The sequence below is a fragment of the Chrysemys picta genome, chromosome 4 (genome assembly GCF_011386835.1).
Source record: "Chrysemys picta bellii isolate R12L10 chromosome 4, ASM1138683v2, whole genome shotgun sequence".
Lineage (NCBI taxonomy): Eukaryota > Metazoa > Chordata > Testudines > Emydidae > Chrysemys > Chrysemys picta.
In genome coordinates this window covers 21052024-21079346 of record NC_088794.1, presented here as the reverse complement: position 1 = coordinate 21079346, position 27323 = coordinate 21052024, and the positions used below count along the sequence as shown (strand labels likewise).

At 42.6% G+C, this 27323-nt stretch overlaps 1 protein-coding gene across 24 annotated transcripts; it reads left to right on the top strand.

Moving 5' to 3' along the window:
• The first annotated feature begins 671 nt into the window (after nt 1-671).
• On the top strand, nt 672-27250 carry ZC3H11A (zinc finger CCCH-type containing 11A). 24 transcript variants are annotated; one of them, XM_008173755.4, is made up of 19 exons: nt 689-900; nt 8524-8576; nt 8849-8914; nt 9042-9229; nt 10553-10672; nt 11591-11714; nt 12554-12757; nt 13491-13607; nt 14682-14762; nt 15399-15509; nt 16665-16727; nt 18692-18784; nt 18956-19021; nt 19573-20094; nt 21344-21423; nt 22026-22350; nt 23420-23589; nt 24075-24142; nt 25063-27250. In XM_008173755.4, exons 4-19 carry the CDS (start codon nt 9176-9178, stop codon nt 25319-25321), a joined length of 2457 nt encoding a protein of 818 aa, XP_008171977.2. In that variant the 5' UTR covers nt 689-900; nt 8524-8576; nt 8849-8914; nt 9042-9175; the 3' UTR covers nt 25322-27250. The 24 variants fall into 24 exon arrangements, with proteins under 24 accessions (XP_065447629.1, XP_065447626.1, XP_008171976.2 ...); XM_042849048.2 differs by having other exon boundaries at nt 730-881; XM_065591551.1 differs by having other exon boundaries at nt 738-900; nt 8179-8576.
• Nucleotides 27251-27323: the final 73 nt, after the last annotated feature.

Below are 27323 nucleotides of genomic sequence, written 5' to 3'. Positions count from 1 at the left end.
CAGCACCTGTGAAAATCAGTCTTTGATGTTTTTGTTGTTTGGGGGATTTTCTGGTGGGATGCCAGGAGACACAACAAGACTAATACTACTGCAAGCATCCAAAAATCATAGCTCAGCCTCCACTCCAGAATCATCAGATTTTTAAATCATAATTGTTGGGGTCCTTGATATTTGCCTTCTATTGTCTGAGCCTTTAGGGCTCACATTTACAAGCTTTTCTCCACAAACACAAGAGCTAGAAACTTAAGATGTTAAAAAATAATCACATGACCCCAAGAGCTGGAGCTTTTACACCACCAGCAGCTATGGAGACTCACAATAAAACTGTGAGAGGCAGCAATGGTGCAACAGTCGTCGTTAATTAAGGGCCACATTATTTTCAAAATGGAGGCCCACCTCTGGATGCTCTCCACTGCAATTGCTCGGGGCAGACGAGGTACAAACTGGGTCAGCTGCCTAGCCTACAAAGCCCAGCATGCCATACTCCCAGTCAGCCTACAAATCCCAGCATGCACTGCTCCAGCGTCACTTTCTCCGTTCCCCGATTGAGAGCCTACCTGTCCCAGCATGCAATGCGCCAGGGTGTTCTGACCTAGCTCGTGGAGACTACGTCTCCCAGCGTGCAACGACGACGCCGTTTCCCGGGCGCCGGCGGGCCGATGCCGCACTGCATGCTGGGAGTTGTTTTGTGAGGGCAGGCGCAGCCGCGCCGGCCGCCATGTTAGTTGCGGGCGGGTCGAGTGCCCGTATGTTGGTGTTGGGTGCCATCTTTGAGGCTGGCAGCGGCGGCGGGTGGCCCGAGCTTTGCCCCCGGACAGAGGAGCCAGCGGAGCGGGGGGGACCCAGCAGCCGCGACGGAGGCGACCGCTCCTTGGGATTCGGTAAAGTCCCCGCTCGCCGGTAACTAGAGCCCGTTAATAGAACCAGGGCCGGGGGCGGCTCCTCACCAGCCCCCGGGGCTGAGGCCGGGCCTCCTGCTCCCCACCCCCACCCCGGGAGCGACCCGTGGGGACCAGGCCGCATCCCCCCTGCCGGCCCCGGGGACCCTCCCTGGCGGCTCCCTCAGCCTGGGGCCAAGCGCCCTAGAGAGCCGGGGCGGGGACCCCGGGGGGCTCCGATTCAGGGGTAAATCCGCCCCCACCCTGGGAAAGAGGGAGAGTAGGGGAGACCCCCCCACCACACACACACTTCCGGCTGAGATTGAAGGATCCCTGGGTCCGGTTCTTGGGGCTGCAGAGGGAGTTCCTCCCATGCCAGGCCCCCTGTTACTGCCAGGGCACTGTCCCTCTCCTCCCTTGGGCACGTTAGGTTTTGAGTGAAGAATATTTGCCCCCTCTCTTCCCATTCCCAAGCTCCCTGTGGACTCCTGGGAAAGGAAAGTCCCTGGCTCAGCCCCAGATGTTAAGTGGAGCAAAGAGAAGATTCCAGTGTAGGTGGCTCCCTTTAGAACAGAAAGGTCTTCGGAGTTTAAAGGCTGTGCTTCCCGTTTCTGGTGGTACTTACAAGGAACCTGCTGTCAATTACTAATTTTGCAGGCTGCACACAGTACCCCAAAGGGATTGAAATCAGGATCTAGACTAACTCTGGATGCACCCAGTAGCTGACTTAAATTCTTCTTTAGCTCGTTTAAAAAAAATAAACACAAAATCAAATTGTTGTTGATATTGACCTTGGCTGCCTAAAACTAACCGACAAACAACAAAACCCTTCCCATCAGCTTTGATTTTTAATTGAGCATGAAAATACGAAAATAGCTCCTCATATCATACCTATCAGTATGTGGAGTCGGAAAATCATTCCCGAAACTGGTGCTTTGGGGTGCACGAGTGCACATTGCACTCGGGGATTGAGCTGTGCACCTTATTTTCAGAATAGACTGCTGTGTTATTTGATTATAAAAATGAAATATCCTGGGAATAGTTAATTTGGAAACAGGGGAACTTGGAACTACCACCATGGCATGCGATTAAGTTGGATGTGTATACAACTGATTAGGCTTAATAGACGGTGCTAAATTTGGGACAGGATACCCGAGCATTTCAGGAAAAAGTTGGTGTAGAGGTACTTTCTTCTGTTCCTTTTCCTCTTAAAATAGTACCCATTCAAGCAACTGGTTCAAGAGGAAGTTGACTCCTACAGACACTCAAGAAAAGATCACTTAAGTGGGCAAGATCAGTTGTCAATAGTTCCATAGTAAAATTACTCCCAGTTCTGGCATAAATTTTGGAAATAGAGAATGAGTGCATATTCTTTCAGTGTGCCAGTCTCCCCTGTCTCTCCCAGTAGTAGGTGCAGCAGCTTTAGTAGTGCCGGCAGTCTGGAATTTATTCCCAGTGCCCACTCTGACACTGAGGATGATGATAAAGTGGTGGTGGAAGGGGTGGAGCAACCTGCCAAACGTAAAGGAAAGAAGGGGTTGCGGACTAAGGGAAAGCCACACCATAAAAAACTGGTGCTGTCTAAAAAGTTTGTTAAAGATCTGGGACCGGCAGGTGCTGTTGAAGCTGCCTGTGCTGCAGCTGCAGTAGTCATGCCTGGTGCTCCTGAGCAAGATGGAGAGAGCTTTTTTATCGAGAGCAATACAGTAAAACGGGTTCTGTTGCCTGGTACGAGAGCAAAGACTTCCATCGTGTGGAACTTCTTCCATGTTGATCCCCAGTACCCCTGTCGTGCCATCTGCAGCCTATGTAAAAAAAGCGTCAGCCGTGGCAAGCCAGGCACCCACCTTGGCACATCGACGCTTCAGCGGCATCTCCAGGCAAAGCATTCTGTGTATTGGGCCATGGCTAATAAAATAAGTGCTACTGGTGGAAGCAGTGTAGGGGAGGAAGAATATGCCTTTAATGTGCCTGTGTCACCAATCTCCCCTGATAGCAGATTTAGCAGTTTGAGCAGCAGCGGGAGTTTGGAATATATTCCCAATGTTCACTTTCACAATGGCAGTGTGGAAGAGGCACTGGGCCAGTTTTCCAACAAAAAAAGAAGAAAGAAAGGACTGCAGGTTAATGAGTTATACCCAGGAAAACCAGAGCTTTCAAAAAATTTTGCCAAAGATGTGGGTCCCACAGGCGCAACGACTGCAGCCAGGGCAGCCGCAGCAATAGTCGTTTCTGGTGCATCTGGAGAAGACCGAGAGAGTTTTCTCATTGAAAGCAATACTGTCAAACGCGTCCTGATGCCGGGAACCAGGACCAAGACGTCAGCTGTCTGGAACTTCTTCTACATTGATCCTCAGTATACCTGCAGGGCTGTTTGTAATGTCTGTAAAAAGAGTGTCAGTCGAGGCAGACCCGGCACTCACCTTGGCACTTCCACACTGCAACGGCATCTGCAGGCCATGCATCCTGTACACTGGGCCATGGCCAACAAATCTAATGGCACTATTGGTAATGGTGTAGACGAGGAAACAGTTGAGGATTTTTCTATTGGTCCTAGGGAGATGGACTTGTCACTTCTCTGTCGTAGAAGCTTTTCAAGCTATTTCTCATCTCGGAGGGATAAACTTACAGCCAGTTACAGTTTAACATCTCAAGGCCTGGGTGTCCATGCGCCAACTTTATCTCCTAAGCCAATGCTTGGTAAAAGAAAGGTCATAAGTCCCAACTTTGGGACTCCGCAAGACTCTCAAATATCCACTACTGAGAAGAAAATTAAATACCATGAAATTCCAGTTGCACAGCAGATAAATAGGGCTATTACAGAATTGATTATTGAGGATATGCAACCCTACTCATTTTTTTCTACCCCTGCTTTTCAGAGATTCATGAAGATAGTGGCACCAGGCTATCAGCTGCCGTCTAGAACTTACTTTTCCACAAAGGCTGTGCCCCGGTTATACAGTGTTGTGAGAGAAAAGGTTTTCATGGCTCTGGAGAAAGCTGAGTGCAAAAAAGTTCACTTAACCATTGACATGTGGACCCATGAACCAACCACAGACTATCTGACAGTGATGGCACATTGGGTGTCTTTTGAAATGCTGCTGTCTTCCTCTCACAGTGCCAGCAAAACTCCCAGTTGTAGGAAGCAGGCAGCTCTTTGTGTAACTGGCTTTGCTAAAGATTATGCAGCAGCCAGTATTTTACAAGAACTAAATTACCAAATCGGTGTGTGGCTTTCCCCCAATTCCCTCACCCCTGGCTTCATAGTTTCTGACAACACTGCCAATGTTGTGCATGCAGTGAGAGATGGAGACTTTACCCAAGTGCCATGCTTTATGCATTGTTTAAGTTTAGTAATTCAAGACTTCCTCCGTGAGCACAAAAGCATGAGGAGCATGTTAGTAGCTGCTCGAGAGATTTGCCATCATTTTAATCATTCTGTTAAGGCCCGTCAAATTTTGCAGGAGTTCCAGCATGCAAACCATCTTCCGCAGCACAACTTGAAGCAGGAGGTAGCCACCCAGTGGACCTCCACCTTTTATATGCTGAGGCGACTTTTAGAGCAGCAGAAGGCAGTGCATGACTATTCCATGCAACACCACGTGGGGAGGGTGGATGGGATCATCCTCACCTCATTTCAGTGGTGTCTGATGGCTCACGTGTGTGACATCCTTGAGCCGTTTGAAGAAGCCACTCAGGAAGTGAGTATGTGCACTGCAGGTCTTAGTCAGGTGCTGCCATTAGTTCGCCGCCTGCTTTTGACTCTGCAGAACATGCGAAAAGACTTTCAAATCAAAGGTGCCACTGTAGCTCTCGGGCTGGTGGATGACTTGTCTCTGAGGCTTGAAACTGACTCCCGACTGAGCACCGTGCTCAGATCTGAGCATTACATCTTGGCCACTTTATTAGATCCCTGCTTTAAAGACAATTTAGAAGAATTCCTTCCTCAAGGTACTGACTTGATAAGCTATAAACAGATCCTTATTGAAGTAGTATCTGAGTATATGTGCACGTCAGTGGAGGGTTGTTCCTTGGAAGCTACAGAAGTATCAGGCCATTCATCCCTTATAGGAACCGATCCTTTTGCTTTTCACCTTAAGGAAGATTACTCTGGTTCAGATCCCTTCAGTGGCTTCTCTTCGAGTGGTGCAGCTTTAATAGGCAAGAAGAGGCTGTTGTGCCCATCAGCTGCAGCAGTAGTAGAAGAGTATTTTCAAGATGAGTCTTCAGGGATAACAGTTAAAGATGACCCCCTGATTTACTGGCAGGGGAAACTGAGAAGATGGCCTGCATTAACCCGAGTAGCTATTCAGTATCTCAGCTGCCCTCCCTGTAGTCTGCACTCTGAATGTGTCTTCAGCACAGCCAGACACCTCGTTTCAGAACACTCTGCTAGTCCAGGTTTTGACAACATTGAACAGTTAATGTTCCTTAAAATGAACTTAAAAACTATTAATTATGACTATTCCACTCTGGCCTTGGGCTTTGACACAGAGGATGAGATCACTCAGAGTAGCGAGGATGAGATGTTTTAGCCAGAGTTGGTAGCTTCAGTTTGTTCTGCGCTCTGGACCATTTGAAGTGCTGGGACATGTGCTGCTATGTACTGTTCCTGTACGGTTGTTAATATCTAGCACTTCTTGTGCTTTCCATCTTAAGAGCACTTTACAACATCCTCCAAATGCCCCCTGTGAAGTAGGTAAATAAGCATTATGTCCATTTTGTAGACCAGAAAACTGACATCTGACTTAGTGAGAAAGGTGGGATTAAAATTTGGGAGTTCCTGGCTCCTGATCTTGTGTTCAGATTGTCCTATTAAACACCACGTAGGTTTTGTAATGTAAACATTAATGAAAATAACTATTTTTTTAAAAATAATTAAAAATACAAAAACAGGTCAATAATAAAGAGAGAGCAAAATAGGATTCATGCTTTAAAATCATAAAGAGCACTAGGTAGGTATCTAGTTGATAAGCGTGGTGCTGGCAGTAGTAACTGAATAGTGCTCCCTTATGACACCTATTAAGGTATAAAAATGTTCCCTCTCTGGACTTCTCTCCCCCATAATCCCAGCATACTGTTGAAAGGCCACGGACTAATACTGGCTGGCAAACTGAAAAGATGGATGAGTGACTAACATAGTTTTTCAGTGTTGAGAAAGACAGGGCTCTAAAATGAACTGGGCAAATGTTCACTGTATTCTTGTCTTCCTTTAGTGAGGGTGAAGTGTGTGACCCCAGCTTTTTATTTCTTCTCACTGGTCTCTAATTATTGTTTTGCTATAACTAAGCTCCTGTACAAAATGAAATTACAAGGTGAACCACAGCTCAATCTCAATGTGAACACCAGTGTAATATTCAGGATTTGATTGGCTTTGAAATTCTTAATCAGTTTCTGATGCAAGCTTGCTGAATGCGCCAGAGTTATTCATTTATTTTAAGCTTTAAGGGGTTAGCTCAGTCGATTTTCTGTAGTATTTAAATTGCTATTCTAACTAAAGTTATTTAATTTTTTTATTTTTTATTTTTTTAAAGTCTAGTTTCTGTGTTAACATTTTTTATTTGTAGTGCTTGTACAGAACTGAGAGGCTTGAGTTGCTTGGTAGTATAATTTCAGTGATAATTCAAACCCTGGACTGTGTGAAAAGCACTAAGTATGTGCCGAAGTATGGAAGATAATATGCAAATCCATTGAAATAAATAATCAAAAATAGCACACATTATCAGACAGACCAGGAGGCATTGTCCGTTACTTGCCAAGAAATAAGTTTTGGTTTATGTGGAAGCATTTCACACTTTGAAATTGCATTGAATTCGGGAGGATATTAGTGAAAGTAAATTTGGCAAAACTTCCCTGTATCTAATATATGCTAATTGCACACCGAGAGAACATTAGTGTAGTTAGATACAGGTAGACAAAAGTTACCTGGGATACAAAATCCAGTTGTAAAGGCAACAAAAGTCAAAAGTGAGTAATTATCTAGATACTAAGGGAAGGACAGAGATTGATTCTTACCTTTTTTTAATTCCCCTTGTCAAGAGTTGAAAACTGATAACTAGTACAAGAACCCAATTTTTCCTCTCATTATTTTAGATTTAGGGAAACTCCCTCCCTTTTCTCCCCCCTAACCCGCTCTCCAAAAAAAATCCTGGAAAAATTCACTAGTGCGTGAGAATAAAAGGTCTAATCTTAATAGAATAGAATAGGTCTATTATTAATTTATAAGAACTATTTCATTCGATTTCTTCTAAGATAGAATTGGAAGAGAATTAGCACAGAAATGTTTCAGTGCTTTTAATGTATGCAATGTTATTGAAGTCATATCAGTCCCAGGTTATTAGAGACAAAGTGGGTGAGGTAATATCTTTTATTGGACCAAATTCTCTCACCAACAGAAGCAGGTCCAAGAAAAGACATTACCTCACCCAACTTGTCTCTCTCGGCACTTTTAATGACACAGGAATTGGAATCTCTTACGTTTAGATCTAATGGTCAAAAATGCAGGTTTTATGGCATTCAGTAAAAATAAATAAACTGAAATGTCTCATTTCACAGTGAAATTAAACTGTGGTAACTGGAAACACCTTTAGGCTCCTTATGGTGTCAGTCATTGGTTGCTAAGAATTGGATCCAAGAATCCTTTCAGACCTTTGCCATCTCACAGCGATGGATAATGGTGGATATATATACCAGGGAACAGTATATGGTCACAAACCAATAGTATTTGAAAAATGTAAAAGAAATTAAAATTGGCTTCCAAAAATCAAAATCAAAATATTTCCAAATTGTGTCTCTTGCAGCTGTGCCTCTTTAAAATTGAGCGTTTCCCTGCTTCTTACAGCTTGCTGTATTTTAGAACTGCTATCTTTCTGCATTTGATTGCAACTTTAAATATCTGATCAGAGCTACAAATTGTTCTTTACAATATGGATATCAGACTATGCATACTTTGAACGCTTTGAGCACATAAATATGGATATACTGTATGCATGTACATGTGTATATTTGTGCCAGATCCAAACTTGCCCATATTATAAAGCATTGGCCTGAAAGTGTATTTGTGTGACACTTTTATAACCCCTCAATTTTTGCCATTCCCCCAAATTTTGAGACACTTTATGATGCATTTTAAGTGACAAATAGCCCAATTATATCATTTTTATTACCACATTTGAATATATTGGTGTGTGTATAAACACATTTGTATATATGTATATACATATGTATGTTTATACATACAAGTATGTTTTTGCTATACAGGTAATAAAGATGGGGGAAGGTTTTTGTGTTTTCTTAATAGGTGAAGAAATCTTGAAGACCAGAAATTGGAACTTATTGAGTTTTAAATTAAAAAAAAAAAATTTAACTGTCTGGCTGTGGAAGATGGATCTTCATTTTTGCAGCCGCTTTGACTCACAAGTTCATCTTTAAATGAACTGTTTTTTGAAGAGCTAACTAACCCTCGCTGTCTCCAGTCTGACAGAGAGTATTCAAATGGACTTGCTTCCTCCAGTAGTTGTAAGATGTTTAAAAGCACAGCCTGTGTCTGAATTGTGGATGAGAGATTTCCTTGGCAATGCGAGGAGAAAATTCTTTCTATCCCTTTATTATTAATTCACGGATTGAGTGTTGGTTCGGCCTACAGGAGAAATTAATTGGAAGTCTTTGAAGACCAACGTTCTTGCCGAGGTTATCCAGGTATGTTAATCTATAGATGTCTAATTTCCCCTTGGTATACTGTGGGGTGGGAAGGGAGGGCTCATAACTGAAACTGTATTTTTTTTTAAAGAATATGACTTATAACAATAGTTAATCGTCCAGAGATATTTCCCAGGCACAATTAATTCCTTCAGAGGTAGGCCCCCAATCCTGCACGTAACTCTGAATGGAGCACAGTTTGTTCTATACTAATAAAACTTTTTAATGTCAATAAGGACACAGAAAAACCATTATTTTATTTTAAATCACAGACAAAACTCATATGACTTGAAAGTACTTCAGAACTGGGATTTTTTTTGGAACTGGTCAGTTTCAAGGTAGTCAAGTTAACACTGTCCCTTCAAACTCATTAAATGGCATTGTTGCAAGGAAGAGGGAAAGTTACTTGTCACTTGATGATCTGATTTATTTATTTTTTATTCCCCTCAAACCAACTTCTCCAAGGTTACTTTTTAAAGAAGATTTCACTGATCACGTCTGAAGAAGAAAGGGTGAAGCCCGTTTTCACTAAGAGAGGAAGAAGTCTGTGTGGAGCAATAGCCCTGATAACTTGAGCTTATTCTAACAATCTGTCCAGCATGTCTAAACAAGGAGATGATTGCTACTTCTATTTCTATTCCACGTGTACCAAGGTGTGTTGTTATTTTTAAAAACACATTTAAAAAAAAAAACTGAGATGAATTGAGTTTCTCAAATAATTTAATATATGTCTCATAGTTAGATTCGAAAGTAGAATCTATCCTGAAGTGTCATAGCTGATTTAATATCCTGTGTACCCGTCTTGTTTTGTTACACCTAGCCATTTGTTATGGAAAGGAATAAATTTCAAAGTAGAATAATAATGCAAGATCATCTGTGTAGAGATAGCATTAATCTTTACCCCTGCTCCTGTTTTTATCAAGCAGTAATACTGATTAACACTTTTCAAACAGTTGGTTGCTAATCCTTACGAATAACTTGTGATGTTGGCATTAACTCCTTATAAAGATAGGTAAATCAAGACATGGAATTGAAGCAACTTGCCTAAGCTATGGAGGGAGTCAATGTCAATAATGGATTGGAACTCAAGAGCGCCTGACTCCTTCAGTCAGCTAAACCATTCTGCTTCTCTCTAGAGCTAACTTGCTTATTGGGCCCAATGAACCAGCTATGGGGGAAAAAAAATCCATATCATATTGTGACAACTCTGTATGCTGTTTCATTGTTAAATAAATAAGATCCAGAAGTTATACACATGACTAAGGCCAATGAACAGATGCAGAAACATATATGCCCTTTTTTGTGGCAGCAGGAAAATAATAGTGGCCATTTTTGCAATGGCATACAGTTTTTCAAGAGCTGCAGGCATCATGCTTTACCCACCCCGTGTTGATTGCTGCCTAATTTTTGAATTTCTTAATGTGGCAAATATATCTCAATTTAAAATTAACACTAATAACTATAGCTCTTAAGGATGATACAGTAAACAGAATTCTATCAAATGTAAATGCAACAGTAAGATGGTTGAGGTTGGCTGTAGGGAATAGGGATGTAGATGTTAATCTTGTGTGTGTGTGTGTGTGTGTGTGTGTGTGTGTGTGTGTGTGTTTTATGAAGTGGTTATTGATTTATCTCATTCTTCTATCCCATCCACAATATATCCTGGCTTGTTTCATCATGGCCACCTCTAAAGTGTTTGTCTGATGTTAAGATAGTGGTTTAAAATAATGTCAGGAAGGACCTTTCAAAATGTTTCCATAGAATTAATTATTTCTGCCTTCTCCCTGAGAATGCACTTCTCATCCATTGCTCCGTTTCTTCTTCTTGATTCATCTACCTTTCCATTCCCCACACTAGGATCAGTTCAGTCACTGAGCCTTTTTCCTTCAGTTCAGAAAGTCCCACTTTTACCGCTCTCTTTGTACCTGGGTTTTTCAAGCTGCAACCTCTTATTTGCTTTTGTCCCATTGGCACAGGGGGACAGTTGTCCCTTCCGTCATTGTGAAGCTGCACTGGGAAACGAGACTGTCTGCACACTCTGGCAGGAAGGGCGCTGCTTCAGGAGTATCTGCAGGTTTAGGCACATGGAGATTGATGTAAGTGTTCATTTTGCAAGTACGTTTTTGGACAGTGCTTTTTATCTGGTGCTCAGTGAACTGGTTAAAATTAAACTTGTTACTGAGGTTCACTGTTGTGGTAGTCTTGTCACAGATGCTTGTGCTGAACATGCAAACACCAAGAAGATGAGAACTGATTTAGAATCATAAAAGTGGATCTGATGGGAGGCTCCTCAGTGCAAGCAGGTTACTTTGACACTTCCTAATTTGGTTTGAATTGGAACAATAATTTACGGTAGGAAGCAGAGAGCATAGGGTGGGTTCACTTTTACATATCAGTTTTGCCTGCTCTAAGCAACGCTGGCCTCCAGTGATCAAAGTAAAGAGATGAATTTAAGAAAATTTAAGCCTGTTAGAAAAACAACTCCTTGCTGTGATATCTACTAGACACTGGAATAGTCTCTTCAGTGGAAGTGGCAGTAGTCACATTGGTTTTATTACTTAAAATTGTGGTGGCCCTAGCACTGGGGAATAATTCTGCACTGGCCCTTTGGGAGATGAACTAGATGTGATTAATGTGTCTTTTCCATCTCTGACTTCTCCAGTTTTCTACATAGTTTTTGTCGGGGGCTATAATAGACTGGAAAGTGGAGAAAGGAAAGAGGAAGTGTAGTGACAGACAGATGTAAAATTGTCGTTGTCGTAGTTTTTGTAAAGATTGTATATGTGCCCAGAGCGCTAGATTGGATTTTTGTTTCAGTTATGAGGCAATGTCCTAATGGTATATTGAAATATTTTATCTGTGTGACATATTTGACCTGTGAAACAAAGTCATAATATTGCATTGTGATTGTTCTGTGAGCATTCTATGCCACTTGGATGCCATCTGATAACTGCATGACTCTGTAGCTTTTCCAAGATGACTTTAATGTGGGTCTTTGTTTTGTCTGTCTGAAGAAAAAACGCAGTGAGATCCCTTGCTACTGGGAGAATCAGCCAGTTGGCTGTAAGAAATTAAATTGCGCTTTCCATCACAACAAGGGACGCTACGTCGACGGACTCTTCCTACCTCCAAGCAAAAGTGAGTTGTTTCATTTTTCTCCTTCGGCAATTCTTCCTAGATCCCTGAAGCCTTGTAGAGCCAACCTCTGGATTTTTACTTGCACAGATATTTCCGAGTGCTCCTGCTATTGGTAGTTGAAAAACAAAGGCTGCTCAGTTGTTCATGATAGAAATTAAAATCTGTGGTGGTTTCAAATGGAACACCAGTCTGACCTAAAATGTCAAAAATATTTATTTAAAAATCAGTTCTGAGACCACTGCAACAAATATTACATTATTTGCTTCATTAACAAACAAATACTGGCTCTTAAGGTCGATATTAAAACTTGTTGGCCCAAGAGTCGAAATATCCCTCACCTTGGTCGGTTTTTCTTTGTGAGACAAGAAGTCTTGATATTATCAAAACAGGAAGTAAATTTGTTACTTCTATAGCAGCATTGGTGCTGTACAACGGCTGATTTGTACCAGCCGGCTGTTGACCCTGAACACAAGAAATGGGCCTCCAGCTGTAGTCAAGGCTGAAATGAATAGCTGTGGGGATTTCACACAATTTTTTTTTATGCTTAGCTGCTTCTCTCCCTTTTATTAACATTTTCCTTCTGTTTCAGGCTACCTTCATCTCACTCAACCTTTCAGTAGGTGCGAAGAGATATAGCTTTGTGGGGCTGTAAAAATAATAGCCAGACATCTATGCTCTCTCACCTGGCATATTCATACTGAGCGGAGTCTCTTCTCTCATAGCGAAGGAGAGTTCGGCATGTCTGGAAGTCTATATGCATTATGGTTTTGGAAATGAATGAAGCGCTGGATTCAAGGTTTTAATTAGGCAATTTACAGGTGTTTCTCCTGTTCTTCTAGCTGTGCTGCCAAGTATGACTGAGTCTGTCGAAGAGGAGGTGAAGGTGACCCAGATCTCGCTGCAGCAGAATAAACTGTCTGTCCAGTCCAACCCCTCCCCCCAGCTGCGGGGGGTGATGAAAGTGGAAAACTCTGAAAACGTTCCCAGCCCCACTCATCCTCCAGTCGTAATCAATGCTGCAGATGATGATGAAGATGATGATGGTGAGCAGATTTTATCTCTAAAGCATATTATATCTCCGATATTTAAATAAATACATACAGCACTGATGCATTTGCTATGTGCCTAGTAATCAACCTTCAGTTTACATGGTTACTCCTGTGGTGGTTCTAGTCTAGCATTCTGCACTGTGCAATGGCCAATACCTGGAATATTGGAGGAAAGCTTTTCTAAACTCTTGTTGGACAAGGAAACAGGAAGGGAATTTCGTCCTTAAGCACCATCACCCTTCTAGGCAATCCAGGAAGTAGCCTTGTCTAGCGATTAAAAGCTAGGAACTGAGTCACAAGACCTAGATCTTAGCTCTGGCATGGCCATACTTGGGCAAGTCACTTAGGCCATGTGGCCACTGTTTGAAGTCAGAGGGAACTGATGGGTGCTCAAGTTGAGCACCCAAAAACCCTGGCCATTTTGGCCTTAACCTCCCAATCCCTTCACTTTTGTATAATGAAGAGAGTACTCACCCCTTTTCACCACTTAGATGAAATGTGCTGCGTAAGGGCATGGTCTGATATCTGAAAGCACAAGATTTAGTTATTAGTTATTTGTACTACCATTGCACCTAGGAACCCCAGGCATGATCCATGACTCCATTGTGCCAGCTGCTGTATGCAACCAGAACAAAAAGGTTCCTGGTTTTCCCTGCCTCAAAGTGCACACAGTCTTGTCCAATTCCTGATGCTAATTGAGTGTGAGCTAACATTTTGTCCCTTTCAGATCAGCTTTCTGAAGAAGGAGATGAAACTAAAACACCTGTTCAACAGCCAGCTACAGAAACCCATAATGGATTGCGGATAATCTCTACTCGGAAATCCACTGCTAATTCAAAACAAGGTATTTCATGTTTATATTGTAAGAGCTCCTAAAGGTCACAGCCAGGTTGGCTCTTAGACCCCATTGTGTTAGGTGTTGGTCAAATGTAATAAATGACCACCCCGGTGGTTTGCCTGGCAAAAACCTTAATTCTAGCTATTGTCTGAGCTGCTTAGTAAGGTGATCTTTGGGTATCAGCCACTCTTCTGCAGTCACAAACAGGATAGCTGAGTCAATGCTTAGCTCATTCTTTTTTCAAATGCTTTTGGTTTATGTTGAGCAATCCCAGTAGGCATTGAAACAGGAAATGATAGTGTGACTTTTCAGGTTACCTTTTAAAAAATTCATCTTGGTAATCAATTCTTACATTAAATTTTGCTAGCTTTAGGAGCATATGGAGTGGTCCATGAGTTAGCATGGAGGTCATCAGGCTAGAGCACCTTATGTACACTGGGTATCGCCACTGATTTCAGTGGAGTTATTCCTGGTTTACACTAGTGTAAGATGGTGGAAGATTGCACCCTCCTAAGTCTTTAAATTACCATGCAGGTGTAGTTTTGAGGTTCTTACTCCTTAAAAAGACATCACCAAGGAAGTTCTGTAGGGAAAGGGGGTATTTGTATGGTCATGCAGTAGCATCTTCTGACACCTGAAGAAGTGTATCGCAGCTAGTTCAGAAAGCAGCATGTTGTGGAAGAACAGTGAGGTGAGGGGTGGAAATGGGAGCACAGAATGGCTCTGGAAGGTGAGCATCTCTGTGACTTAGCTGTCACAGGAGACCAAAGGGGAGTTCAAAGCCTGGATTTCCTCACACTGTTTAAAAAAAAAAAAAAACCTTAAAAGTAAGCCAAGTGACTAATAGCGCAGATGTTGGTAATTCTTAAAAATGCAGCTTCTGCTGTCTTGTGAGACCAAGCAAGCCAAATTCTGTGGCCATGAACTTAGGTATTTTTTTTCTTCTTTCAGTTAATACTGATTTTTTTTTTTTATTTATTTTTTGGAAAAAGCAGTAAATGTTGAGAAGCTTGGTCTGTATTCATAGACATGCACCATTGCTTTTAAGTTTTGGGTTCATTCACAATTCTGCATTTTCAGATAACAGTTTGAATTTTGGAATAAAAACACTTGAAGAAATCAAGTCCAAAAAAATGAAGGAAAAATCACAAAAACAAGGTGGTGAGTTACTCTCCCTCCCTCCCAAATTCAATGGCACTCCTGTCTCAAGAGAGACAACAGTTTTTCCTGCATGGGAAATACACAGGATGACTTGCAGGTTTTTTTTGGGTTGGGATAATCTGTATTTGCTTTCAGAGAAGGACTGTATTGTTTGAAAAAATGGCTGAAAAATAGTTCAGGTATTAAAAGCAGAGTCCAGATGGCACAAGCTCTCTTGTATTACTCAGGCCCTCTAAAGCAGGGAGTAAAGTCGAAATGAGAAGGGTACAAGAATATACTCTCATGCTGTTGTGCATTATGTATCTTTTCCCCCCTATAGCATCTGGATAGCTGGCCAAGCATTGGCTAGGACTATTCTGTGCAGTCCTTTGTATTTACTCTTCTCTTCTCTTGTGACCCAGATATGCCATTGATTGAGTGGGAGATCTGTTCATAAAGCTGTTTTTACACACCCTCAATTGCATGATCTGGGCCTTGATTTCAGTTTGCATATAAATCATGTTTTTGTTGAAGTGATTTAAAATCAGTTTGCCAGGAATAAAGTAACTCTTGTCTATTTTTTCTCATGTGGTAAGGGAGTGGCTTTTTATAAACTCCCCCCCGCTAACTTAATATATTTTTGTTTGCTGTGATCAGAAGGCCCCTCTGGAGTTTCTGTTTCTCCACTCCAATCCCAGACCATTCCTGGTCCGGAAAAGGAAAACCTACGGACGGTGATCAGGACTGTAACCTTGTCTGCAAAGCAAGGTAATGATAACTGCTGCCTGCTTCCCTGGTTCCATTTTAGTAGCTCCTTAGATTGTAGTGTTGGTCCAGATGTCCTTGCTCTCTCCGGCCAACATGGTGTTCATCTGCTACTGATGGTGCCGAAAGGTGTTTGAAGACTTTATTGAAAGCTTCGAAACCCATGGTTTTCTACAGAAGGAAGAATCCCTGGATATATCGAAAACCTCTGACAGTGCTGGTACTCAGAGAAGCATATAGATTTTTGACTTTTGCATCAGGACATTCAGCATCTGGACATCACCTTTAAAGGGTTACGGAGAAGTGCTCGAGCTAACCATAACAAGCCAGTGTTACAAAATGTGACCATAATGCTGCAAACACTTGAACATGTGCTTGACTTTACTCCCAACAGGTCTGCTGGTGTGAGTAGAGCTACATATGTGCTCAAGTGTTTGCAGGATCAGGACAAGCGTTTGCACAAGGATATAGCTGCAGAACCAAATAACAAAAGGAGAGAGAAATGAATGGGTGCAAACAGGAGAAAACTGGGGGACTAATGAGAGGAAGCAGCTACAGAGAAGCTCTGTGGCATTGGAGAGGGGGCCAGCACTAAACAAGCAGAGAAGGGTGTTGGTGGGAGGAGTGTATGTTCATGAGGTAGTCTGCAGTAAGACACTGCGAAGTTCCTTTTTTTTTCAGAGAGAGACTCGTTGCTGTTTGATAGTTGTTTATCCTAGTAAGGAATAAATCTTCAAAAGTGTCTAGTAGACTAGAGCCCGAATATGGAAGTTGTGGTCTCAAGAGGCATTTTGCTTGCTTGTAAGAGTAAAAGTTAACTTTGTGAAAACTTCTGCTGTAGGAGAACCTCCCTAACCAGCACAGTCTATAACTTGCACACTTGTCATCAGAGCCTTAATAGCAGAAAGCTGAAGCGAGATCTCATACTACGATTTTTACTAAGTATACTACAGTACACTTCCTAGTACATTTCCAAATTGTAATTATCAAAATGTTTTATGATGCAATATTATTGCATTTTTGTTTCCTCGCTAATAGGCAAAATCTCATGATTTACAATAGGAGTCTATCACTTGTGTAAATTGGCAAGATTATCTTATATCTATATATGGCTACTGCTTTTTCCAAATTAAAGATGCTTATGTTTCACTGTTCCAGGTGAGGAGCCTCTGATTCGATTGAGTCTCTCGGAGAGACTGGGAAAACGGAAACCCTCCATAGGTAAGAACTCATAAGCTAGAGAAATAACGCTGGCTAGAGTCAGCTTCCTCTGCACAGCTCTGGTAATGCACTTAAGTTGAAATCTGCAACACCCATCTGCCATTACATCTGTAAGGCTCCAGGCAGCTCTGTTAATGTGGCTTGAAAATATATTTTATAGAACAAAATAAAGCTAAAGGAATTTAGTTTAAGGAAAAAATGAGTAGATATGAGACTCTCCCATTACCTGAATGCTGGTCTGTAACATGGTGGCAGTTTCTACAGCCCTGCATAAGGTTGCAGAGTAATTGCTGCTGTGTCTCATGCTGACAGGGGGTCCTTAACTCCAACCAGGCTGCAAAGGGGATGGAGTGTCTCTTTGGAAAATGGGGAACAAGGGACTTGGACAGGTGAGGATTTGCAGGGAAACCCTAGGAACAGCCAAACTTGAGGAGAAAGCTTTTAGGGTAAGGTTTATAGTTAGTTAGATATCTCAAGAAGGGGATAATTTTTTGACTCTATGCAATGTGTATACTCTGAAGCAGTGTGGGTACTCCAGCTGCTCACATAGTCTGCTTCTTTAACTTAAGTCAGAAGCCATCAAGTCATCTATTTGGTAATTCCTGAGCTTGTGGCTTCTTGTATGCTTTACCAGAGAAATATGGTGCCCCCAAAACACCAAAGCAAATATATTGCATTTGCCCCCAGGCTTGTGCAGATATATTGTTCTGGTGCCCTTCTCCTTAAAAATGTCTGCATTTCAGATACTGTAGGACAGCGTTTCTCAAATGCAGCCACTGTGGTTGCATGCGGCCACCAGGGGCTTTTCTTGCGACCACAGCCTCCTGGGCAGGGACTGGCAGTGGGGGTGAGGTGCAAAGCAGTGGTCCCTCCCCCAGGGCCATCAGCAGGGGTTTGGCACTGCCCCCCTCTGGAGCCACAAATGCCAGAGGAACAGGCAGTCGGTGTGAGTTCCCCACCTTCCATGTGGCAGTGAGGCTCGGGCTTCAGCCCTGAGGTGGCGGGCGGCAGGCTCCGGTCTTGGGGCTTTGGGCTCCAGCCCTGGACCCTGCCTGCAGGTGCCAGCCCTTGTCTCACCACCCCCCTACATCACTCCTGGCCCCCACTGCCTCCCCTGCCCCCCATCCATAGCCCCTGGTCCCCGCTGTCTCCCCACCCACCTCTTATCCAGGGCTTACTGGCTGAGTAAGTCTGCTGTGAAAATTTATATTTGTATGTTTGTTAATATCACTTTTCACAGCCTCCCAGCTAGCTAGTAAGTCTGCTGTGGAAATTGATAACAAATATACAAATATATCTTTTTGCAGCAGAGGACTTACTAGCTAGCAAGTCTTTTTTAAAAAGCAACAACAACAAAAGACTGTGCAAAACACCTTATTCGTGTTTCTATTCTGTTTAGGTCCAATAAAGAATAGAGACAACTGTACATTATTTTTAATTGAGTCTGAAAAAAAACCTCTACATAAATAAATTACAATGATTTGAACATGTATATGTGCATATTTATTTGTTTTTCCTAAAGTCAAGTATTTTAGGAAAAATTGTCAGAACGCCCACCAGCAAAAGTGCCACCACAAATTTATTATGAGAACCCCTATAAGTTTGTGAAGTGCTTTAGAACTTTCCACCCTGAGAGTCCCTGCCTTGATTTGGCAGTTGCTTCATAAGGGAGAGTTTCTCAGAGAGCCTCTTACCCTCCTTACATCTTTATCTTGTGTTACTTGGGTTTCAAAATGCTTCTTCCACTGAGAACCATTGTGCTATTTGGGAGCTACAATTAGAAGTAGAAATAGCAGATATTAGCAGCTGGAAAATAAACACAGACAAATTAAACTCCGTGAAAGGTAAAGAGAGCAGAGCTTCTAGGCGACTCCTCTGTCTTCAAGTCCTCCTATGTATAAGCGCTTGTTAATATGTTCAAATATTAGCTGTTGACTTTCTTTCCACCATGTTTGGCTTTACAGATGAAAGTGGCCCTCCACTGAAGCGTAGCCTTGCTGAAAGGCTGGGAAAGAAGCTTGAATCTCTGGAGAAGACTGACAAAGCACCAAAGAGAGGTACTGCTGCTTAAGAAATCTTTGGGTTTGTTACATACAGACTTCAGTTTGTAGTTCCCTTTTGGTTCTTTGTATGTTAGATGAAGCCTCTCAATATAACTTTGAATTTCCTGGAACTATGCGAAAGACAAAGGAGCAGCCCACCTAACTGCTTTGTGTTTGTTCTTGCAGTTCAAGTCCCCAAGTCTCTTAAGGAGAGGTTAGGATTGCCAGCTGAGCAGACTAGCACGGAGACAGGTAACTAGCATGGAGACAGCTGATGCTCCCCTTTTTCCTGGACCTGCCATTTCTCAGCAATCCGCATTACCCTACCCTTAGCCATTAGAGCTCCTGTATCTGCCAGCATGAGAGTTCTGGCTCTTGACAGCCAATTTGATTCCACTTGTGCCTCAGCAAGCTTTGCTTGCCTGTTTATAAGCAGAAGAGTTTAAACCCTGCTTGGAGACAAGTGAAATAGAAATTGGAAACCAAGAGATGGGATTGGAAATGCCAGTGGAGGTACAAGGTAGTGGTAGAATGGGGCAGATTTACCTCTTTGCTGCAGTCATCACAGTAGTAATAGATTGTTTACAGAAAAGGGATCAGAGTGTGCCCTACAATTTGACATACATGCTTCCCTAAACCACATTCACAAGTTTAGGTTATGATTTGGTTTCCTTCCTCTTTGACACACTGACATTCACAGTTTTTTGGGGGGCCCTAAGTGGCTACTTAATTTTTTTTTTCAATGCACAGGTCACAGTCTTTTCTTTAAATGTTTTGTTTTTTTCCTCTTTTGGTGACAACAGAAAGAGCTGCAAAACCAGCAGGTGAGATCCGTGTGAAAACACTAGAAGAAATCCGTCTTGAGAAAGCCAACCAGAGACGGGGAGAACCTCAAACCAAACTCAAGACTGAAGAGACGTGTAGAACAGAAGATCCTAATCCAAGGGTGAAACCCTCCCCAACAATTAGAATCAAAACTTTTTCTGAGGTTCTGGCTGAGAAAAAAAACAGGCAGTTGGGGGAGGAAGATCAGCTAAAAGTGGAGGAAAAGCTAAAAGCGGAGGAAAGTCCTACCAAGCCAAAGACTGAGAGTGAGCCCAAGAAGCAGGGCACTGCAGCTCCACCTATAGCCAGCAAAGGGCAGCTGGAGGAGTCAACAGGCAAAGCCATGTCAATAGGGGAGGTGCGCATTAAAACATTGGAGGAGATCAAGCAGGAGAAAGCCCTGAGGAAGCAGCAGAGTGGAGAGAACACCCTAAATACGCCACCGCAACCTGAGCTTACTCCCACCGGGAGGAGATTACTGCGCATTACAAAGCTAACAGGTAACAAATGCTTTGGCCATTCCTATGGTACAGCAGGTTCCCCCTTCTTTGCTGGTATTTTCAGTTTACTCCGAAATCACTCACTCCACTACACATTACAGTTAGAAGACTTTCAAAGTCAAAAGTTAAGACGTGCCAGAATCAAGGTTGCCCATGTCAACCTTACTTGCTGCTTTGTACACATGTAATTAAAGGCTGGCATGCATATCATTTGCAATGTCTTCTATGGGGTTCCTGCCTCATTTAGTGAATGCATAGTTATTTAACGTGGAGGACAAAATGCAATATTGAATGTGTGGCCTCAGGCCTCAAACTTTGTACTGAATACAAAATTCATTCCCTCCTGGGAGTTTCTGTGATTCTCTCAAAATAATGTTGGAGTCACTGTTTCATGAACATTAATGTATGTATCTTCATAACACCCCTGTGAGGTAGGAATGTGTGTGTGTGTTCTGTTTGTTTTTTTTTACAGCTGGGGAACTGAGGCACAGAGAGAGATTAAGGCCAAAATTGTCTACTAATTTTGGGTGCCCAACTTGAAATATCTAGACTTGCTTTTTTTTTTTTTTTTTGGGGGGGGGGGGGGGCATGATCACTTTGTATGTTCAAAGCACAATTCCATTGATGTCAGAGTGCTCAGTGTTTTTGTGCCTTAAACCACAGGCGTCTCATGTTGGGCACCCAGAAAATGGGGAACACACAATTAGTAGCCAGCTGTTAACACTAGTTTGAGTGAGGTGCCCAGAATCACACAGGAACTCTGTGGCAGAGGCAGGCATAGAATCCAGTTTACCAGGGCAACATTCAACCGCCTAACCATGAGACTATCCTTTTTCATCCTATAGTCCTCTGCCTCGTTCACTATACGCTTTCCAACCTTTGCAACAAATAAGGCAGGGGTCCTACAGACAACAACCTCATTCATTCATTCCCTGCGCACAATACATAATGTGCACTGTAGAAAGTGTCTTTCAGATGTAACATTAAATGGGAGTCTCTTTGGGTCATCACAGTGCTTGGTCAGCTGCAAGTAAAAGTTCTCTGGTGTGTAGCGCAACCCAGACCTCATGATTACAGTGTGTACAACTGAATGGAAGATTGTAGAGCACAAGCTGCAGCCAAATTCTTAGTCTATTAAACTGGTTCGTTTGCCCAAAAGGTTGGAAACCGGTAGTGTGAAATGCTATTCAGGAGATCTGTGGTGTTTGAACTCTTAGAATTAACAGTGTGGGTTTGGGATGTTTTAAAGCACCTGGAAGAGAAGAAAAGAAGTTGGTGGAGTCTAGCGTTCCGCCCCTCAGAGCTGGCCCAACAGACAAGGCTGCAGAGGTGAGTCCCTAGAGAATATAGGAAACACTATGTGTCAGAAGGTGCTTTGGATAACATTCACATTCTGTTTACCAGCATGACTTGGAACATACCTCCGATGCAATGGGGGTGTCTGTACATTTCTGCATCTAAGTTCTGGAGATTAATCCAGAGTCCTGTCTTCTGTGGTAGCATTTCAAGACAACATTGCAATGACCAAACGGCTTTGAATTTCTTGCTGTTTATACATAGCAATGAATAAGAAGCCCTGGTAGCAATAGCAAAAGCCAGGACTTCGTAATCAGAGGTAATCTGTCTGTTGAGGGCAGCATTGGCAACTTGTGTTTCCCTTGGGCTCCTACTAAGAATGGACTAGATTGCAGCTAGAGTCTTTTGCTTTGATCAAGGGACAACCCATGCTGGGATTTGTAGCCTCTGTGGGCTGCACTTCTGTAGTAAAGGTGAGGGTGTTTGTGAACCTTGATGTAGGTTGCCAAAATGCAGCTGACTGATATTAGGGTGGTGCTGAGCTCAGAGTCCTCTCCATAGGAATTGCTGATTAGGTTTGTGTTCTGAAGTCTCCCTAGATTTGTCCCATCTTGTTCCTCTCTTATTTTCTCTAGTCTTCAGATGAGAGTGCAAACAACTCTACAGTTCAAATGAAGAGTTCTCAAGAAATACTGAGGGAGAAGCGGCAGCTGAAGCCACGACAGAAGGAGAAGCTCCAGAAGGAAATATCTGCTATGTCATCCCCTGGAGAAGAAACGATTAAAGAGAAGAGCCCAGTGGTCAGAAGTCCTGAATCCACAGTGACGCCTGGGGCAACTCGTCGGTTGACAAAGAGACTGACTGTGAAATCAGAGGAAGCAGTGATGGAAAGTCCAGGAACAGAGGGTTCAGTACTACCGGTGAAACATGCAGCTCAGTCTCTGGAGCGAAAGGCTAAAGGTGAATGTCATTTTGTGTAGTATTTTCTGTAAGAGGGATTTAACTTTAGGGGCTGGATCACGTAATCTGTTCCCCAAATCACTCAGTTATTTTGCTCAATATTTTTAGGGAAAGATGACCAGTGCTCATTCTGCAGTGTAGTCATAATTGGACTTTTCTCATCATCACAAGTGCAGCACAGTCTGACGCATATTTTGTTCAGTTGGCAAAATGGCCAGACCTTGATTCAGAAGAAGAATGGAGTAGTAAAAGGAGATACTGCCGGTCTGGATTTGATGCATTGGCACAGTAGTGTAACGAGTTGTGCAGATCCTTGATGTGGGTGGGAGAGAGAGCCTACACAGAATTTGCCTGTTCTGTTTCTGCCCAGCTCTCGTCTGTGTTAACCCTTTCCTTTCTGAGAGCCCTAAAATTCCCAAACTTTTAAAAAAAAATCTAACTAAAAAATGGCTTTCATTTGTGAACACTGAAATTTCAGTAAAGTTACCGTAGAAAAGTGGTGGTGTTACTTAGGATCTTGGTGCTGTCCAGATTTTCTCTATATTCTCCCTTTTATTTCTGATTGGCTTATGAATTCATCCCTGACCGTTGAGTCGTGTTGCTGTACAGCTCCTACATTCCACCCCAGAGATGGCTGTGTTAATGGAGGTGAAGTCATTTCTCTGAAATGTGTTAGAGCTGATAAGATGAGACCCTGTAAGTCTATTAGCATTTTTATAGATTGCTGACTACATAAGAACAGAACAGCCATACTGGGTCAGACCAAAGGTCCATCTAGCCCAGTATCCTGTCTTCTGATAGTGGCCAATGCCAGGTGCCCCAGAGGGAATGAACAGTCTCTGGCAAACAGAGACTAGGGCCACCATTCCTGCCCATCCTGGCTAATAGCCATTGATGGACCTATCCTCAATGAACTTATCTAGTTCTTTTTTGAATACATGTATTTGAACTGCCAAGGGGGTTACAAGGTGCTGTGCCTTAAACTCATTGCTGGCTTTACAGAGGAGCAAGGAAACTGTATCAATCCTAGGAACCAATCAGCTTCTGTTCCTTTCCTTTTATTTTCCAGGCAAACCCAAGGTGAATGTGAAGCCATCAGGCGTGAAAACCATCTCCCCTGCAAAGCAGGCCCTGAAACGTAAGGTGGCTGAAAGTCATCCTTCTGCCATAGCAGCTGTGAAACCACTAAGCACCACTAGCAGTGACTTGAAGGAGCTCCCAGCTAAAAAAGCAGCTGTGGTAAGGAAACTGGCTTACAAGCTGGACAGCCTATGGTGAAACCTGAACAGAAGTGTTTCACCCTGCCCCTAAGAGAAGACCGAAGATAGATATAGGGATGTCTTATCTCTGTTATGCAGTTCTGTCCAGATCTGAGTCCCTTACCATACCATGGTATGATTTTGATGCATCTTCCTCCATCTTTTATTAAATGAGTAACAGCACTTTTATAATGTTCTTAGTTAAATGTCTTCTCAGTGGAGTAAAGTACATACCACTTATGTGCATTCCAGAGTGGCTAGTCAACTACTGCTGAAGACTTCAGGCCCTTGATAGGCATCGAGTTTTATGCTCACTTTGTCTGGGAAGGCCCAGAATTGTTTTGGCTTAGGGCTCAGGGATGATATGGCTGTGCAAGGATGGGGCAGGCATTATGCTGGAGGAAAAGAAATCTGCTGAGAAATATTTTACTTTTGTACCTTAACTTTCACCTTGCTTTTTCCCAGACTACTATTCTAGCCGTGCCAGAGGATAGTCCAGCCACTGTACCGGAGAGAGCAAAATCCAGAGACAGGTAATGTCTGCAACTTGCTTCTGTTCCTGTTCGAAAAGGTTTTTGTCACTGGGGTTTCGGTTTGAAACTTCAGTACAGTCTCTGTCTGACATTTGGGAAGATGAGTTTGAGGTCAACAATGTTATAATATACCTGTTAAGCCCTGCAACATACCCTGCTTTAATTTTCTAACAATTTAGCAGACTCTTCTTTGGATTATCTTTTAAAACATTTGAGTTGATTTTGTTCATGTTGGTGAATTGGCATCACTTGCAGTAGCATCTTTCTGGATTCCTGTGAGGTCCTGAAAGAGGCGAGGGTGGCGCTTGAGTGGGATGAAGATGGGGGAAGACTTTCCTGCTGGCTCCTCCTCAAATGCTAACTAATAGCTGGCATTCTCTGTGACCAAATGCATGTCTCAGCAGAAGGCTCTGTAAGAGAAGAGGGATATTAGGTGAAGAAAATAACGCAGAGCTGGGTGAGACAAGTTTATGCAGCACCTGGCTGAATCAGAGCTGACTAAAATCCACTGCTGTCAGCTTCTTACTGTCAAGAGCACCAAATTCATCCAAACGTGTGATGGAAAGAGTAAATAGTTGATATCTTTTTTAACCAACAGTTCACGAAGTTTTATCCGTTCACATTTTTATAATCAGTTTAGTAAATTAGTGTAAGTGTATTGTCTTTGGAGGCAGAGCATTTGGGGATCTAGGAAAAAGATTGGTTTAATTCTCAGGGTTGTGTCTAGGTCCCCAAACTGAGAATGTACCTGTAATATTACATTGGACTCCGAGATCTCCACTGCTTAATTACACAGCAATTCCAAAGGATTGGAGGTGGGGGGGGGGGGGGGGGGGGAACACTGCAGTAAGAGAGGGTGGTTGGCAAAATAGATATTTTCAATTAAGGAATTGCTCTCTCTCTCTCTCTCTTCTCCCAAGCCCTGAGTTGCATATAGGAAGCCAAGCAGCCTCTGTGGCTCAATCAGAGATGTCAAGCCCAACCTCTTCACAGGCAGCAGTCAAGACCCGCAGGCTGAGCTCCACCACAGCTGGGAAAGCACCCTTATCCGTAGAAGATGACTTTGAGAAACTGATTTGGGAAATCTCTGGAGGCAAACTGGAAGCAGAGATTGATCTGGACCCAGGGAAAGATGAGGATGACCTCCTGCTTGAACTATCTGAAATGATTGACAGCTGAACCAGACTTATACTTATCTTTTAAAACAAAAAACATTTTAAACTCTATTTTGTTGGATACCCAAGATAAACCTTTTTCTTCTATACGAGGCTTTGCCACAAGTCTTCAAGTACACTTGAACTGATAAAAATTGGCAATATCTGCACTCAATTGTCGTTAATTTCCCTGCAGGTCAGAGTTAAGAGCCTGTGTACCCATCCTGTTACCACAGGCGGCTATTTTAAATATGTGAGGACAAAGCACTTCACAGTTTCAGGCCAGAAAGATCCTGGAGCCCATCTATAAAGCCTGGGGGTGTAAACTTGTTCCACTGATTTAAGGCTGTGAAGGCTTTAAAAAAAAAAAAAAAAGTTTTTCTCAGCAAGGTGTGCAAAACTCAGTGTGTTTCAAAACTTTTGGCAACTCTTAAGTTGTATTTGTCCTTACCTTCTTGTTTTAACATTCTAGCAAAAAATAATGAAAAAGTGGGGAGAGAAGGATAATTACTACAGTAATGTGGGCCAAACATACTGCCAAAGGTGCGGGATCAGGTTAGTCTATCCAGCCTTACTTCCTTTTAATTATCAGGGACAACACAATATCAGTATGGAAAGCAGCAGCTATACGAAGACTGCCTTCCTCCCTTTGAATCATACTGTACTAAATCTTGGGGGGTTGGTACTTTTTGTTGACTGAGTAAGGTCCTGGGGCAACTGGTGTAACCCCTCTTGGTCTGCTGCACATCAGTAAATTGAAAATGGGTCTTAAAAGTGCCTCTCATTTCCAAGAATTTCTTCCCTCTTCTGCTGACTTTTCTTCTACTGAGAAGCGGTAGCTGCTGGCACTGATGGGGAAAACACTTTCAGCTGTCTTTGAACCCCAATTCGCTGTATAGGCTTGTCTGATTTGATGTAGCACTATGCTGGAATTCAGCCAGTAGGAAGCATGTGTCAAGTCAGGCAAGTCTTAGACGTGTCAGAGCAAACTCTGTTCCCTCCCCTGTCCTGTGGATACCTTTCTCTCTTCTCACCCTTCATTTCTCTATAACTCCCCCCTCTCTCCTCCCCCCCCCCCCCCCCCCCCCGGCCTGAACTAATCATTTAGGAAGTACACACCTGGGGTTGGGATGTTAGGAAAACTAGTCTTCTGTGCTTGACAGTCCATTTGTCTGAACAGTGTACATGGAGAGAATGGTTGAGATTGGGGTGTATTGTGTATCCCATCACCTATGTTCATTTTGACCATAAGATTTTTTTTATTTAAACCTTCAACAAGCTAGTCCCTTCCGACTTTGAGCTGTGAAGATATAGGTGTAGCAAGGCTTTTGCTGCTGGCAGGCTTAAAAAAAAAAAGTTCAATTGTATTGTAAATATTTTGTCTTTGAAAGAAAACACGTACATGATTTGATAATCCACTGTGATGTCTTAGTTCTTATAGGGAAGATTTGAACCAAAACCAATTTTTAAATTAAAAAGCCCACTCCTGAAGAAACTGCTGTTATAGTTCTAGGAGGGACACCATGCAGAAAGCTTCATCCCAAAGAAGCCGAAAAGCAACAACCCTCCATCCTGCTGAAGGACTTTTCACAATGAGACTTTTGGTTGCTTGTGCACAAATGGAAGCAACTTTCAGAGAGAGACATATGTATGAGAGATTGTGATCTAAAAATCTTTTCCCTGCTGCTTGTTATCTCCCTGTGTTTAAGCAGAATATTCCGTTCCATTGTCAGCTTTGTTCACTTCCTTCTCTGGATGAGAAGTCCTGTCTATGAAGGCAGAATTTTATGTATGCCATTGCTTCTGTAAATATTTTATTCTTTCATTTTCTATTTAGTTTGTATTTAAGGCATTGTCTTACATGTAATCTGAACCATACATGTTCACCATGAGTTGGGCTGTTCATGAAAAACATTACTCGTGTTTTTAAATAAAGCTGATGTAGGAAGTCTTATTTCAGATGTTCTCCGTGTATTTGGGTAAGATGCAGAGGTGGGCAGTAGGTGCAAACAAAAGGGTCTTTTGGT